The sequence below is a fragment of the Polypterus senegalus genome, chromosome 16 (genome assembly GCF_016835505.1).
Source record: "Polypterus senegalus isolate Bchr_013 chromosome 16, ASM1683550v1, whole genome shotgun sequence".
Lineage (NCBI taxonomy): Eukaryota > Metazoa > Chordata > Cladistia > Polypteriformes > Polypteridae > Polypterus > Polypterus senegalus.
The window spans coordinates 32,360,616-32,377,307 of NC_053169.1; the positions used below are offsets into that span (position 1 = coordinate 32,360,616).

The following is a 16,692-nucleotide window of genomic DNA, read 5'->3' on the forward strand; positions in this document are numbered from 1 at the left end:
GTAAAGGTTATAAAGCCATTTCTAAAGCTTTGGGACTCCAGCGAACCACAGTGAGAGCCATTATCCACAAATGGCAAAAACATGGAACAGTGGTGAACCTTCCCAGGAGTGGCCGGCCGACCAAAATTACCCCAAGAGCGCAGAGACGACTCATCCAAGAGGTCACAAAAGACCCCAGGACAACATCTAAAGAACTGCAGGCCTCACTTGCCTCAATTAAGGTCAGTGTTCACGACTCCACCATAAGAAACAGACTGGGCAAAAACGGCCTGCATGGCAGATTTCCAAGACGCAAACCACTGTTAAGCAAAAAGAACATTAGGGCTCATCTCAATTTTGCTAAGAAACATCTCAATGATTGCCAAGACTTTTGGGAAAATACCTTGTGGACTGATGAGACAAAAGTTGAACTTTTGGAAGGCAAATGTCCCGTTACATCTGGCGTAAAAGGAACACAGCATTTCAGAAAAAGAACATCATACCAACAGTAAAATATGGTGGTGGTAGTGTGATGGTCTGGGGTTGTTTTGCTGCTTCAGGACCTAGAAGACTTGCTGTGATAGATGGAACCATGAATTCTACTATCTGCCAAAAAATCCTGAAGGAGAATGTCCGGCCATCTGTTCGTCAACTCAAGCTGAAGCGATCTTGGGTGCTGCAACAGGACAATGACCCAAAACACACCAGAAAATCCACCTCTGAATGGCTGAAGAAAAACAAAATGAAGACTTTGGAGTGGCCTAGTCAAAGTCCTGACCTGAATCCAATTGAGATGCTATGGCATGACCTTAAAAAGGCGGTTCATGCTAGAAAACCTTCAAATAAAGCTGAATTACAACAATTCTGCAAAGATGAGTGGGCTAAAATTCCTCCAGAGCGCTGTAAAAGACTCATTGCAAGTTATCGCAAACGCTTGATTGCAGTTATTGCTGCTAAGGGTGGCCCAACCAGTTATTAGGTTCAGGGGGCAATTACTTTTTCACACAGGGCCATGTAGGTTTGGATTTTTTCTCCCTAAATAATAAAAACCATCATTTAAAAACTGCATTTTGTGTTTACTTGTGTTATATTTGACTAATGGTTAAATGTGTTTGATGATCAGAAACATTTTGTGTGACAAACATGCAAAAGAATAAGAAATCAGGAAGGGGGCAAATAGTTTTTTCACACCACTGTACATTTACACCTGTGTGTATTTATCTGCACTATTGGGTTTAATTAAATACTTGGAAGAAAAACAAAGAGAAAAAAGTGAAGGACTGAGAATTACTCGTCCATTTTAGCCTTCAAATCATTTGCATGATAGAAAGGGAAAGAAAATCTAGGATATGAGAATGACCTGACATAGCAGAGTTAATTTAATTTCATAGCTTGTTAGTGCTTTATTGGCAAGAATTGCTTTCTAATTAAGCAACCAGGTCAGAACAAAAACCTGCAGCCACTGCGGCTCTCCAGGACTGGGATTGAGGACCCCTGACCTAAACACATCTCAATTTAGCATGAAGCCTAGCAAACAGATCATTCTTAAACCTGCATAGTCTAATTAAGGTTATGAATGATCAGAGCTGAGGGTTTAAATCAGAAACTCGTCCTAAAAGTGGTTCATGAAGAGGGTGTTTGACATTCACTCACACTTCCATACTTACATTTGTGTTTCAGTTGAGGAACAACAACTAATATAACCTGCACATTATTATAATGTGAAAGGAGAAGCGGAGTCCACAGAGAAAAAACCCACACTGACACAGAATGTTGGTGATAACTTTACACAGGCAGAAAATGGGTGCTGGATTTGAACCTAAGATGCAGTGCGATTGACCCCTCTTGTAACCTTTCAGTATATAATGTGATGAGTGGTATATGGAAAAGTCACCAATGAAGAACTTGCTCCATATTAAGCGTTCATATCTAATCTGTACTGCATACTTTTCTTTTTAAGGAAAATCCGAGCTATGCAATAAAAATGAATAAATAAGTGTCATATTCTAAAATGTTGTAAAGGTAACAGAGTACCAAATTATGAGCCATCTTGATGTGTATATCACCTAATTTTACCCCTGCTTACCTTTCTTACGTGGATGATCTGAGAAGCCATAGCCTGGAATGGAGGGGCAAATGACTTCAAATACAAACCCATCACTGCTTTCAGTTAACATGGGAATGATCTTGTAGAACTCAAAAAAAGATCCTGGCCATCCATGCACCATCAGTAAGGGCCTCATTATGCATCCATCAGGAACATACTTGGGCCGAACATGAATGTAATGAATATCCAGACCTGAAGTTAAAACATTGTATTTTAACAAAAAAATAAATAAAAGTGTAACAAACAGATATATAGATAGACAGACAAACAAGACTGATAGATTCCCTGAAGAAATATTGCCCCTATACCATTGTGCCAGTTATAACTGAATATTGGTAGGAAGAATTATGCAGCTGATGATAGGAAGAAATATGTAGCTGAGGACTGTAGTCAAAAACTAATAGCCATAGAAGTTCCTGTTATCACACCAAGGTGGATTAATAGGGGGCTAAAGGTGCCACATACAACCTTAATCATAATTACCTTTAATTTTGGCATCACCTTATTTTGAATGGAGTGATGGCTCTGAGGCTAGGGATCTAGGGAATGTGGCCGGTTTGAATCCCATAAATGCCAGAAGTGATTCCACTCCGTTGGGCCCTTGAGCAAGGCCCTTACCCTGCAATTGTTCTGTCCTGGGTAGGACATTAACCTGCATCTAGCCCTGCAAGCAGGTCCTCCAACTTGCAAGGGGGCTGGTGGCAGGACTGGCACTACAGCCACTATAAAAAAACCTCACACTGTTTCATTCAAACTAGTTGATGCTGAGGAGTCAACCACTGCACTGCTGGCCTTGTGTCCTCATTTGGGATCCTGGGGTGATTTGTCATGGGGTGGGTACTGCAGTGCTCTGGATCAGTGCATGATCCTAACCCATCCTTCCAGAAACCTCCTGAGTGTTCTGGCATACCCTGAACTGGGGTTACTCACCTACCAGACAACAGATTTGTAAACACACATTCAGCAAACTTTACTTGGATTAAACAACATTTTATTAATAAATATTAAGAGTAAAATTCACCTTCAATTTTGGTTTTAAAATGTGGGAATTTATTGAGGACCTTGACTTGCTTCTTCCAATCATATTCATTTCTCCAGTAGGAAACCACCTTCCTGAGGTAGTTGGAATGAAACCCATAGTTAAACTTGCAGTCTTCTAGTGGTGGAGTAAATCTGCTCTGGTCAATGCGTCTATACAGGTCCTGTATTAATATAAGCAAAAGAGTTACCTTTAAAGCAATCCTTGTAGAGTACTTATTGTGTTTCATAACAGACCTATCAGAAAGTACTTTATCCACCAAATAATCAAGCAAGAAATAAAAGGGTAGTTCTCTAGCCTCACAGACAGACAGAGGTGCCCAGTGAGTGCCACCAAATGCTTACACAACATGCTCACAGCTTAACCATTCATGTGCAACAAATTATAGAAAATATTGCAGCACCTTTCAACATCAGTTATTCATTATGAGACACTGCAACTGTCAGAACAGTTTAAACTGAAAAAAACGGTAGTGGGCTTTCTTCAATGTGTATTCACAAAATGTGGGTAATGTATAAAAGTTAATCTCTCACTTAACAAATGCAGCATTCATACCACACACCTTCAGCCATATAAATTTAAATACGTTTTATATTTTCTGTGTCTAAATCTTACGGTTAAATTGTAAAATGCTGAGACTCTGTAACTTGAATTTCTACTTGGTTCACACTGATGTGAAAGTGCTTTGCGTACAACAGTAGACTCCTAAGAGGCATATTGTTTTTAACATTCCATGCTTTAGACTCTTGCTGTATCCAACACTGGTTCTGACCTCACTTTAATTCCTACCAGGGCATGATCCAGCTCCCAACACTAAGAATGAGAAGAACAGTGAACATCAGAAAAGATGTGAGGACCTGTACCTGTATTTCTTCATCAGATGTTTTCACTTCAAAACTGCGAATTGATTCATCTTCAGAGAAGGATCTCTCACCGGCCCCCCACCAGCCATCTCCCATTGGGAGGGTGTGGGATTTCTTTCGGTAGGCAAGGAAGTAGACAAAAAGACCTCCCGTTCCTACAGCTACGGATACAGCCAACATCTGGAGTCTGGAGGGATCCAGAGAGCTGGGGTGCATTAAAAAGGCAACAAATGACTTTTTCACTTCAATAATATTCATATATTGTAGCACAACTCTCATTTTCAAGCTTAGAATGCTGTAGATATATTTAAACAATAATATACAATAAAACAATACAATATTCATCACAAACCTTCACAAAGGAAAACATTGAGAAATATACACATGAAGCAATGTATACAGTGTGATGGACGACCAGCAGCTCAACCTGGCCGGGATGCCCAAAGAATAAAAGGATGGGGGAAGGCAGCGACTTGTGGACACTGCCTCCACCAAAGTGCTAGATGGCAGCTTCCCTGGACAGCAGCAGTGCCCCGGATTCCCGCAGGTCACTATGAGACATGGAGTCTGACAACGCAGTCCTGCTGGGTACCATGAGTGCTGTGAGGTGACGCTGCAAGAGACCCGGAGGAGTCATGCCTCATCCATAGCCTGGAAGTACTCCCAAGTCACAAGGACCGAAGCTCCAAAGTACTTCCGAGCTGAAGAAAAAATCAAGTTCTCCATCTGACTCAGGTCAAGGACTATATAAAGGACTGCTGTGAACCCAGTAAGTGAGCCAGAGTCGGGACGTAGTAGACCACGCTTGCTGGGAGGTGTGGAGGAGAGAAATGTGTTTTATTGTGTGTATTATTGTTATTACTTGCCTGTTATTTGTGGCCGAGGTGCTTAGGGCACTACTTAAAAGAAGACAAAGTATTAAAATACTTGTTAGTACTTTTACCCTGTGTCCCGAGCATCTGTCTGTTGGGTTTAAAGGAGCAACAGCGACCTCTAACGTTCACAACAGTAAATATATTGTATGTATAAAGTATTTACAGATTTAGAAGTCAGTCAGTCAGTCATTTTCCAACCCGCTATATCCTAACACAGGGTCACGGGAGGTCTTCTGGCGCCAATCCCAGCCAACACAGGGCACAAGGCAGGAACAAATCCTGGGCAGGGTGCCAGCCCACCGCAGGGCGCACACACACCCATACACCAAGCACACTCTAGGGACAATTTAGAATCGCCAATGCACCTAACCTGCATGTCATTGGACTGCGGGAGGAAACCGGAGTGCCCGGAGGAAACCCACGTAGACACAGGGAGAACATGCAAACTCCACGCAGGGAGGACCTGGGAAGCAAAGCCAGGTCTCCTAACTGCGAGGCAGCAACGCTACCCACTGCGCCACCATGCCGCCCCACCAGAATATGAAGTTAGGAAATAATGAAAAATGAAAACCATTTAGAAAAAGCTTAGCAAACTTTACAACTGAGCACACACACACACACACCAAGCACACACTAGGGACAATTTAGGATCACCAATTCACGTAACCTGCATGTCTTTGGACTGTGGGAGGAAACTAGAGCACCCGGAGAAAACCCACGCAGACAAGGGCAGATTTAGAAGTGACATTCTTAAAACTACTAATAATATAAATACTCTTAAACATACAGGCTAATTTTTATTTTATGTACCAAACAGAACAAAACTTTTACTAACATGGTGGGTAGTTCACATATTGTCACCTATGATCATCTCTCATTTGCCTGATAAGCCCCTCCTTTGGTCTGCCACAGCTCTTATTATACACTTGAATATTGCCGTTTACATATTCCAATGTTAAAACTTAACTTTTTTAAAACATAGAAAGCATTGTAATGTATGAAAATGTTAACTTCAAATTAAATATCAACAGATTTAGGTGTTACAGGCATCCCCGGATGTCTGTGTGTGTCTATGACCAACTTTACTTGAGAATGCATCAGCTGATCAATTTGTAACTCATACTACATCCCTAAACACAGTAACACTACTGACATTGCACATGGCAATGTCCTCTTTACTGATCTTTAAAATAAAATATCCTACACTTTCATCCATCCATCCATTTTCCAACCCGTTGAATCCGAACATAGGGTCATGGGGGTCTGCTGGAGCTAATCCCAGCCAACACAGGGCGCAAGGCAGGAACCAATCCCGGGCAGGGCGCCAACCCACCGCAGGACACACACACCTACACCCGCAGCACACACTAGGGATAATTTAGAATCGCCAATCCACCTAACCTGCATGTCTTTGGGAGGAAACCGGAGTACCCGGAGGAAACCCACACAGACACAGGGAGAACATGCAAACTCCACACAGGGAGGACCTGGGAAGTGAACCCGGGTCTCCTAACTGCGAGGCAGCAGCACTACCACTGCGCCACCATGCCGCCTTATCCTACACTTTTCTTATCAAAAACGAAACAAAACGTTTGAATAAAAGTTGCAGAAAATTTTGGCTGAAATGTTTTTTGATTCTTATAACTATTTCTGGTCTGTGTTCACTGAAGGTTTTAACATCTACTACGACTTTGCTTTTGAAAAAGTACTTCAAAATAAAAAGGTTTCCACAGCATTTCAGTTAAACCTTCTCTTTGATTCCTGATAAATTAAAAGTAATCATCTACTAATTCAGAAGAAGACCTGACATGTCCTCATGTCCATTCAGAGACAACACATCTTCATTCTCCTACTGTAAATGGAGGTCCATCAACTGAGCTTTGATTTCTAGTTTTTGTTATTTGTAAATAACCTTGTAAAGAATGAGGATCTTGGAGAATTTATCAATGAGAGAGGTCAGAACACGGTGATCTGGCCAAATGTTTCCTTGATTTATATCTGTCCTTACTGTTGACAGTAATGCTTCCTGTAAATTTCTGGACAGTTTGATTCTTTGAAGACGTGTCATTCCAGAGGAAGTGGCATATTTCAAGGTCCTGGGCACCACCATTTTTAGCACAGGCATGACAGGTCAGCACATCTGTTATGATCAGGGCCGGATTAAGACCCTTAGATGCCCTAAACACTAAGTAATTCTGGTGCCCCCTTACACTAGTAATTCAAAATATTAAAACAATAACAAACTAGAAAATAAAATTTTACTTTATTAGCAAAAATTCGAAATTAAACAAAACATACTTATAGTAAGAAGGAAAATAATATTTATTTTTGCATGCTTCATTTTATTTTTATCTTAATAATTTTCTCCTACGGGAATTCCCCATCGTTGATGGCACCAGTATGCAGAACGCACTGTGTAAGGAGCCATCTACGAACAGTGACGGCATAGGGAGGTACAGGAAAGCATTATTCATTTTTCATTAAATTTTGAATATGGCTATAAATTAAATGAATATAGTAATTTATGTGATAAATCCGGCCATGAAACATTTTCGTGGTGCCCCCTTTACCCTTGATGCCCTAAGCATGTGCTTACTTTGCTTATATGGTTAATCCAGCACTGGTTATGATCAAGAAGAAGCTATTCCTTCTGAGAAAGAGTTGTCTTTTCTTTTTACCAGAAAGAGTGCTTTGACTTTCTCTATGACCATCTTGTACAAGAACTTCATGCCGATGACAGAAAACAGAAGGAGAGGGTGGTATACACTGCTTCTAAAATCAGTGGTCACCATCTTTTCACTGTGGATTTATTCTACTTTTGCAGGGCTAGGAGATTTCATTCAAGTACTTATACAAAAGCTGTGTCATAAAAGAAGTTAGCTTCTTGAATCTGACAGTTGTCTACAATAATTCGATTAACATCAACAGTATATTTGTTTTAAATTAGTCACTTACGAGAGAGATAGAGTTTAGGAGCATGCACTGATACAGCGCGTTGTGGCATCCAACACATGACAAACCACGTCAGGATCCCAGATTAGGACCCGAGTGCAGCCATGCAGCAGGTGAGCTGTTGTTGAATTAATATTATTTCTGACCTTGCACTGTATGTTTGTATTGACATTTGTTATGACAATTACCATATCATCTTCTCTATAACTGATATTGTTACAGCAATAAGGCATTTTTCAATGAGTACAGGCATGAGCCATGGAAGGTAATGTTATAAAGGTAATTCAAGGCCGATTTAAAATTGCTACACATACACAAAAATGTATATCAAAGCCTAAAATGATAACTGCCCCATCATAAAACGGACCTGAATAAATGCGTACCAATAAGAGAGAGTAAAATGCAAGAACACAATCCTCCTTTGTTCTCTTTCTACCATACAGTATTCTGAACAACAGCACACATGAAAAAATAATGCTTAAATTCGATTTCTTCACAGTTTAGCTTTGTTGCAAGTGTACAGCACTGTTGGGGTTTTCAAAAATGTAAAGTTTTGCTCTAATAAAAAAGTGTGCGGTCCTCAATTCATTTCAGATTTATTGTTATGTGCACACAGTTACTGAAATTGCTATCTGCATGCATCACCAACATGCACTATGCTGCCACTGTTTTTTCTAGCAGTCCGAATCTCACAATGTAGGTTATATAAAAAATAACATCACAAAAATATGTTTTCTTTCGAATGTTTAACATTTTTTTTTACTTGTGGAATGTAAGGAATACTGTGCAACCCTTTTGGACCTGCACACTTCTCATAAAAGGTCCCAAAGAAAATAAATAGGTGGGGAAGTGTCTTTTGCAAATTTAACATGGCTAAACACATCTCATGATGAAACAAAAGACTAAATCCAAATGAAATGCTGTAGCTGCGGTTGTTGATGAGATCCCACTTTTGCAAGAGATATTTATACTTTGTGAACAGTAGCAAATGTGGCTGCCTGTCAATACCAATGCACTGCTGCCAGATGGGAGTTGTAGTCTCTGTGTCAGCACAACCATTTGGTTGCAGATGAGATGAAAATATAAAGGGGAAACGTTTTTTATATACAATATACTGTACTGAACACCTTCTTTCCTTGCTCAACGGCAAACATTTCACTGGTCCTGAAACAGCATATTTTTAGTGATTATTTATTTTGCAAAGTGAAACTCATAAATTTCACTGCAGTTCACTTATTAAGTAACATTATTATGAAAATATAAAATTTATTAACTTTATAATTGAAATATTGCTAGTTAACAACAAAGAAAAAGAAAGCAACTAAAAAAAAGGTCAAAAAAATAAACCTCTGAGAAGTTCATCATCACTTATAATATACAAAGTTACTGTTTTGGTGACAAAGGCCAACTTGATATCCTAAACCATCAGTAGTACATTCTGAATGATCTACTGAGAAGGGAATATAATTATTTGATCCTTTTTATTTCCTTTAATGGTTATATAAAGAGTATTCGAAACACATACATGCTATCTTAATACATGAATTTCTGTAACTGGGCCAAAATGATTACATTACTCCTTACTTAAGGCAGTACTGTAATGCACAGGGAATATGATGTTGTTACATTATTTTTAAACCAACTGTGTATATTAGATGACTGAATAGACAAATTGATGAAAACATCAGGTGTCCAGAGGAAATGAAATCAATGTGTGTCAGAGGACAATGAAAAATGTATTCTTCAAATTATTTTCTACGGGCCAATGTTAAGTTACCCTTTTAAATTAAAAAAAAAATACATTTATTGTAACGTTATGCAAATATTTATTCAAAGTCTTTGGGGGCCTGCTCACATTTACAGAGTCTGTTCAAACTTTCTTCTTCTCTTCTTCATTAGCAAATTACCTCTGAAATCCGAAATACTTGAAACAAACATTTTCATGCAGTGTTATATTTGATTTTTCTCCCCCAAAATATCTGCTCCTTGACAAGAGAGATTGCTCTTTTTCTTAACAGTGACAACAGAACGAGTAACAAATTTTAATCTTTCACCTCCTCCTTCAAAAGCTTTAAACATGTCAAGGTCATTAGAACAAAACATTGACTGCAGAACTTGGCTGATTTATAGGTCCAGTCATCCAAATGTTGTTTTGACAAATGCGCATTATTAGGAGACAAAGGATACTTTGATGCACATGATGAGGGCTGCAACACAGTCTCTCTCTGAGACTTTCAACTTATACTTTTTAAAAATAAAATCATAAAATGGATAAAATTAGATGTAAATTTATCCATCCTTACCAAAAAAAATCTTAAATGACACACCTCCAATAACCGCTCAGTCATTCTAATAATTTAATCGTTACTAATTTTTTTCCATAATTACTATACCATTCAGAGATTACAATATGTACAGTTTTTGCATGTAACATAGAAATTTCTCTTTGTATTCAATAAAGTATCTATTGTGACAGATGGCTGGGGCCTTGACTGGTCGGGACACCCTTCTAACAGAAGTACTGGGGGAGAAAACATGTCCACAAGAGGGCAAACCCCTTGGACTGCATCGGGGCCATGGGCTTTCAGCTTGGAAACTCAACCCTGCTGGGGCCTGTGGCCACCACACGGGGGCGCCTGCACAGTCCCGGAGCCCTGGGCTGCAACACTTCCGCCACGCTCAGGAGTGCTGCCGCAAGAGGAAGCGAGTGCACCTGGAGCTCTATAAAAGAGGCCAGCCTCACTCCATTCGGGAAGCCAGAGTTGGGAGGTGCAGGACAAAGCTTGTGGGAGACGAGTGGAGGTGGCAGAAGAAAAGAAAGCAAAGAGAAGAAACTAGACTGAGCGATAGTGGTGTTGTTGCTGATTTGTGCACTGTGTTGTAAAGGGCAGCAAAAGAAAAATAAAAGTGTGTGCTTTTGGGACTTGTGTCACTGTGTCGGTCTGTGTTGGGGTTGACTTCCACACTATCTATATGTTTACTAAAATTGTTGATTATCTAACAAATGTTGATAGCTGCAACAAGGAAAAAAGGTAAACAAAACACAAGAAAATACTATATAAATTACTGTATTTAATATTTTATTGCATTATATTCTTTTTCTGCGGTGGGCTGGCACCCTGCCCGGGGTTTGTTTCCTGCATTGTGCCCTATGTTGGCTGGGATTGGCTCCAGCAGACCCCCGTGACCCTGTAGTTAGGATATAGCGGGTTGGATAATGGATAGATGGATGGATGGACATATTCTTTTTTAAGCACCTTCAGCTGGTCTTTACCATAACAGGCACTATAAAAAGTAATTTATAATAGCACAAGGTAAAAATGGAAAAGGTCAATGAATTGCTCAAAGCTTCACAGCATGGTACTGGGCTGTAATCTGAAACTGTGACCCTTAACCATGTACCGTATTACAAATAATGATAAACATTTCTTAAGAATTAATTTTATAATGATGAGCATCCATATCTTCTTTATTTGATATAACATTTAAAAGACATGAAAGTGAAGTAAAATCAAATGATGAAAAATGTCTTAATCAATTCAATGTTTTTGTTAACTTCATCCACATAACTGAGTCTTTAACAGAAGGAAACTGTCAAACTGACACAGACGCTACAGTTACAGCTCTGACCCTTCAACTCTCCCCTGTACACACACATTATTGGGAGCAAAGTTAACAGAAGAACTGAGGCCATCTGTGAAAAAGCACTGCAAAGTTGCACCACACCATGGCATGAAGGTAATCTTTGGATGTAATCAGAAGATAAACAGGCGGTGGTTAAACCACCAGTTCTATTTTTATCTCAATACTACTTTGAAAAATGGTTGCTTCAAGGACAAATCCATTGCGACATACAGGAGAAATTGAAATTAACAGGTCAAAACTTTAGATTCTACATGTTTATAGCCTCAGAAATCTCCTTGGTTATGATTTCATACTTAAAGAAATGATTAAAGCTAACTAAGGCCAAGCCTCTGAAAGGATAATTGATAAGGGAGGCACATGCATCATCTCAAAAAGAAGTTTAACAAATAATGATGATGTAAAATGATTGAGAGACGATTTTTCAAAGGTAACAACAATAACGGCAGGAAGACACTGTATCTTGCTACAGTACAAGTCAAGCAACATAGATACATTAAGTGCTTTAAGCTCCTGTTGTTAAATTAAAAACCCTACAGTTATGCACCTGAGGTGTTGTATGTGTCTGTAGTTGCTTACCCAGCATAAACCTGTGAAATGGTGAAATCAGACACTAATGCTTTACTGGTAAATTCTCTTTTGATTTTACTGTCTGAAAAGTTGCAAATATCCCAGGTATTAAACCCAAATTGTTCATCCAACTGTTTTCAACTGCAGTCAATATCAGAGATTCTACTGTTGGCCTTATAAAATGACCCATTCCCATTGGGCTTCTTAACAGGTATTGAGTGCTAATAGCAGTCCAGCTGGATATCAAGGAGGTGAGAAAACAGAATATGGCACACTAATGGTAGTGTTTAATATTTTCAAAATTGTGGATTGAAATCTAAAAATTAATTACTTATAGTGACATTTCTTTAGTGATTCTTGAAACTCTTTTCTTGAGATAAGAATACATTTCTTATTTACTTCTCTGCTCGCATTGGTAGCCATGGGTAGAGTTTTGTAAACCCCCTCGCTGAACCTATTATTTGCTTATTATCCTACATTTGCTTCTGCAGTTCTTCACCAGTTATGTTCTTCCATGGCTTGTAGACAGATACTGTACATGATTATTTTTCCTAAATGGTGTATGCTTTTCGACAGTACGTTCTGTATTGTTGCATAGCCTAGAGAAAGAGATTCATGCGGAGTACCAGCATGCTGAAAAGAGCACTACATCTGAAATGAGCTGATAACACTGCATATTTATAACTAGCAAAATACCCGCGCAAAGTACTGCCTTAAAATTTTTATTAAGAAGAAAAGTAAACCTTTTTAAACTGAGGGAAAATATACCAATAATTATTTTTTAAGGATCTCTTTGTATGCCACGTTGTCAGTTCGCCCTCCGTTGTAATATGACCAAGCTGTGCGCTGAGCTTACTCTTGAGCATGTAACGTACAGTTGGCCATGTGAACAGTAATCTTGTTTCAAATCTCACAGCTTGGATTGCTGCTGTCATAATCGGTTTGAGTTTCATGGTTTGTTTCAATTACGACAGTATTTGCAGGACATTCGGCATCTGTCAAGCGTTGTAAGCATACAACCAGTTTCATTGATAACTTCACATCCAGCTTTTGAGAGTTTAAACATTCATAAACATCAAAGTGTCCACTACTGAAATCGTCACCTGTGAGTCTAAGATGTTTAAGAGGCATTGGCGGTTGTCCAAAGGTGTAAAATATTTGGCCATTTCGGTACACTTGAAAGTTTACAAGTTTAACAATTCAGCGGCAGCCATCAACTCACATGCAGAACTATACAGGGAGTGCAGAATTATTAGGCAAGTTGTATTTTTGAGGATTCATTTTAATATGGAACAAACACAGTGCTATCAGTCAATCCAAAATGTTAATAAACCTGAAACCTGAATGTTTCACAACGGAAATGTGAGTGTGAACATCATCAGGGGAATACATATGTGCGCACAATTATTAGGCAACTATTAGTGTGCAGATTTATTATGCAACTAAAGGAAAAATGAAAATTATCCCATCTCACTTGTTTATTTTCATCTGTTATAGTGAGAATAATAAACAAACACCTCAAAATTTACAAATAAACATCTCTGACATTTAAAAAATCAATCAATCAATCAATGACCAATATAGCCACCCTTCTTTCCAATAACAGTCATAAGCCTTTCCATTCATGGAGTCTGTCAGTTTCTTGATCTGTTGACGATCAGCTTTTTGTGGAGCAGTGACTACAGCCTCCCAGACACTCTTCAGAGAGGTGTATTGTTTTTCTCCCCGTAAATCTAGCGCTTAAGAAGTGCCCACAAGTTCTCGATAGGGTTTAGGTCAGATGAGGAAGTGGGGCCATGTCATTATTCCTTCATCTTTAAGGCCTTTACTGGCTGGCCACGCAGTGGAGAACTTCGATGCAAGTGATGGAGCATTGGCCTGCATAAAAATCATGGTCTTTTTCCTGTATCACTGTTTGAAGAAAGTGTCTTCGAAAAACTGGCAGAAGGTTTGGGAGTTGATTTTGAGTTCATCTTCAATGCAAAAGGTCCAACTAGCTCATCTTTAAAAATACCAGCTCATACCAGTACCCCACCTCCACGTTGGAGTGGAGCTCTGTGCCCATTACTGATCCACAGGTCCATCCATCTGGTCCATCAAGAGTCACTCTCATCTCATCGGTCCATAAAACCTTTGAAAAAATCTGTCTTCAGATATTTCTTGGCCCAGTTTTGACGTTTCAACTTATGTTTCTTGTTCAGTGGTGGTTGGGTTTCAGCCCTCCTTACCTTGGCCATGTCTTTGAGCACTGAACACCTTGTACTTCTGGGCACTCCAGGTAGGTTGCAGCTCTGGAATATGAAAGTACTGGAGGATAATGGGTTCCTGGTAGCTTCACGCTTGATTCTTCTCAAATCTTTGGCAGCTAATTTGCGTCTTTTGTTCTCAACACATTTCTTGCGACCCTGTTGACTATTTGCAACAAAATGTTTGATGGTTCTGTGATCACACACCAATATCTTAGCAATTCCAAAAGTGCTGCATCCCTCTGAAAGACTTTTTACAATTTTTGACTTTTCAGAGTCAGTTAAATCTCTTTTTTGGCCCATTTTGCCTGAGGAAAACTAGCTGCCTAATAATTCTGCACACCTTGATATAGGGTGTTGATCTCCTTAGGCCACACCCTCCCTCATTACACAAATACACATCACCTGATGTGCTTAAATCCAATAAGCATTCAAGTTAATACAGCTTGGAGTTGGAATATACGCATAAAAATGATGTTATGGTCAAAATACTCACTTGCCTAATAATTGTGCACACAGTGTAGGTTAGGGGTTACGCATTTCACTCTTCTAGTGCTCCTGTGTAGTATAATTATCTCCTGTACCGTCATCAGTCCACACCTTGAACCTGTCCCAGTCATTCAGTACATAAGACACAATGTTCCTCCGGATATCAAGAGTGAGCCTGATATGGCCGTGCAATATGTAACAAAGAGAAAGGAAAAGGCAGGTGCCATCTCCGGGCATGGAAACCACTCGGCAAGTGACAGTTCTTTGATTGATGGTGATCACCTCGATAGACATGTTAATGCGGGTACGGTTGGAATGATAAAGGAAATGGGTACCCAATGTAAACTAAGGCTAAAATATCTACACAATAACTATAATCGTAATAAACGAACAATAAAACAGTGGAGAAGCCATGGATTAAATAAAAAGTCTGTAGTTATCAGCAGGGAGACGTGAATCCCGTGGCAAAGCAAGGAAGAGAATGAAGAGACCAGAGCGACGGACGGCCTTATATAGGCAGGCAGCCAACAACGTGGGAGGCGTGGGGATGGGGGACCCAACGCCGCCTCACATGGTGACCAAGCTGCAGGCTATGGAAGTATATATGTACATAAGTAGGATTCAGTTAGCGCTGGGAACCAGTGTACCAAATTTCTTGAAGATGGGCCCATAAGTAACAAACACCGTTGGAAAGTTCAATATGGCGGCCGACAGTGGCGTCATACCACCGAAATAAGTACATATAATAAGTACATATATCGGTTTCGGTTAGCGCTGGGAACCTGCCTACCAAATTTTGTGAAGATGGGGCCATAAATAAGAAAGTTTAACATGGTGGACGTTGTTGACCGTTATGACCGTTATGCATAGAATTTCGAAATAAAACCTAACTAAATTTTGTAAGTAAGCTGTAAGGAACGAGCCTGCCAAATTTCAACTTTCTACCTACACGGGAAGTTGAAGAATTAGTGATGAGTGAGTCAGTGAGAGCTTTGCCTTGTATAGATAAAAGTCTTAGATTTTTTAAAAGAGCCATGCCAACATGATAAAAAATACTCAAAAATTGAAAAAGGCACAGTGTTTGGCAGAGCAGATTGAAGCAACGTAAACCACTTATCAATTTTTAGTGAATGAAGAGTTGTTCTTCCTGAAGATATGGTAATAAAAGAACTGAGGACAACATTTATGAGTGAGTAAACTCATTGACAACCACTGATACCACCCAATCCATAAATATACAAGGCGAACATGCAAACCCCAAACGGAGCCTGGTGCTGAAAGGCAGGAGTGGTAGCTCTGCATTACCAATCTGCCTTTGTTAAAACAGCTGTAATAAACACACTAAACTTTAATCGGATTAAATGTATGTGAATTGATGTTGCTAAACTGGCATTGGGGTATGTGTATGTTCACTCTGCAATGGGCTGGCACCCTTTCCAGCAGTTGTTTCTTTCTTGTTGCCCAATTCTTGCTGGGATAGGCTTAAGGGATCGGCCCTTTTCATGTTAAAGACCTTGTTTTGAAAAACAGGACATAACTATGGATCTAATTTTAAAATTATAAAGTTCTAACTTCAGTCCGGGGTAACAAGGTGGCAGAGTGGTTAGCCCTTCTGCTTCACTGCTTTAGAATCCTAGGTTAAAATCTCAGCCATGGCACTCCTTGTGTGGAGTTTGCACATTCCCTCTGTGTCTGTGTGGGCTTTCCTAGGGATACTCCAGGTTGGATGACACCCAACCAGAAATGCTGAAAGCACTGTGTATTGCGCTGGTGGTTTGACAAACAATACCCTTCTAGAGACTGTGTGGAAGTCAGGGTCACTACCTGTGGTCTAGCAGACTACAGTAATAGAAGTAGTCCCCGTTTTTAAAAATAGGAAGAAGAGAATGCGTGTTCCAGTTTCCCAAAGATTTGTACTTTTCAGCCTCAT

At 39.6% G+C, this 16,692-nt stretch overlaps 1 protein-coding gene across 1 annotated transcript in view; it reads right to left on the reverse strand.

Annotated features, from left to right (window-relative positions):
* The window catches only part of ephx5 (epoxide hydrolase 5), a 36,843-nt gene that overhangs the window by 14,557 nt on the left and 5,594 nt on the right, over positions 1 to 16,692 (reverse strand). Inside the window, exons 2-4 of the mRNA XM_039738226.1 lie at positions 3,989 to 4,193; positions 3,108 to 3,288; positions 2,066 to 2,278 (exon numbers count right to left, since the gene is read on the reverse strand). Coding sequence (XP_039594160.1) covers positions 2,066 to 2,278; positions 3,108 to 3,288; positions 3,989 to 4,193 — 599 coding nt within the window. The remainder of the gene's footprint in view (positions 1 to 2,065; positions 2,279 to 3,107; positions 3,289 to 3,988; positions 4,194 to 16,692) is intronic.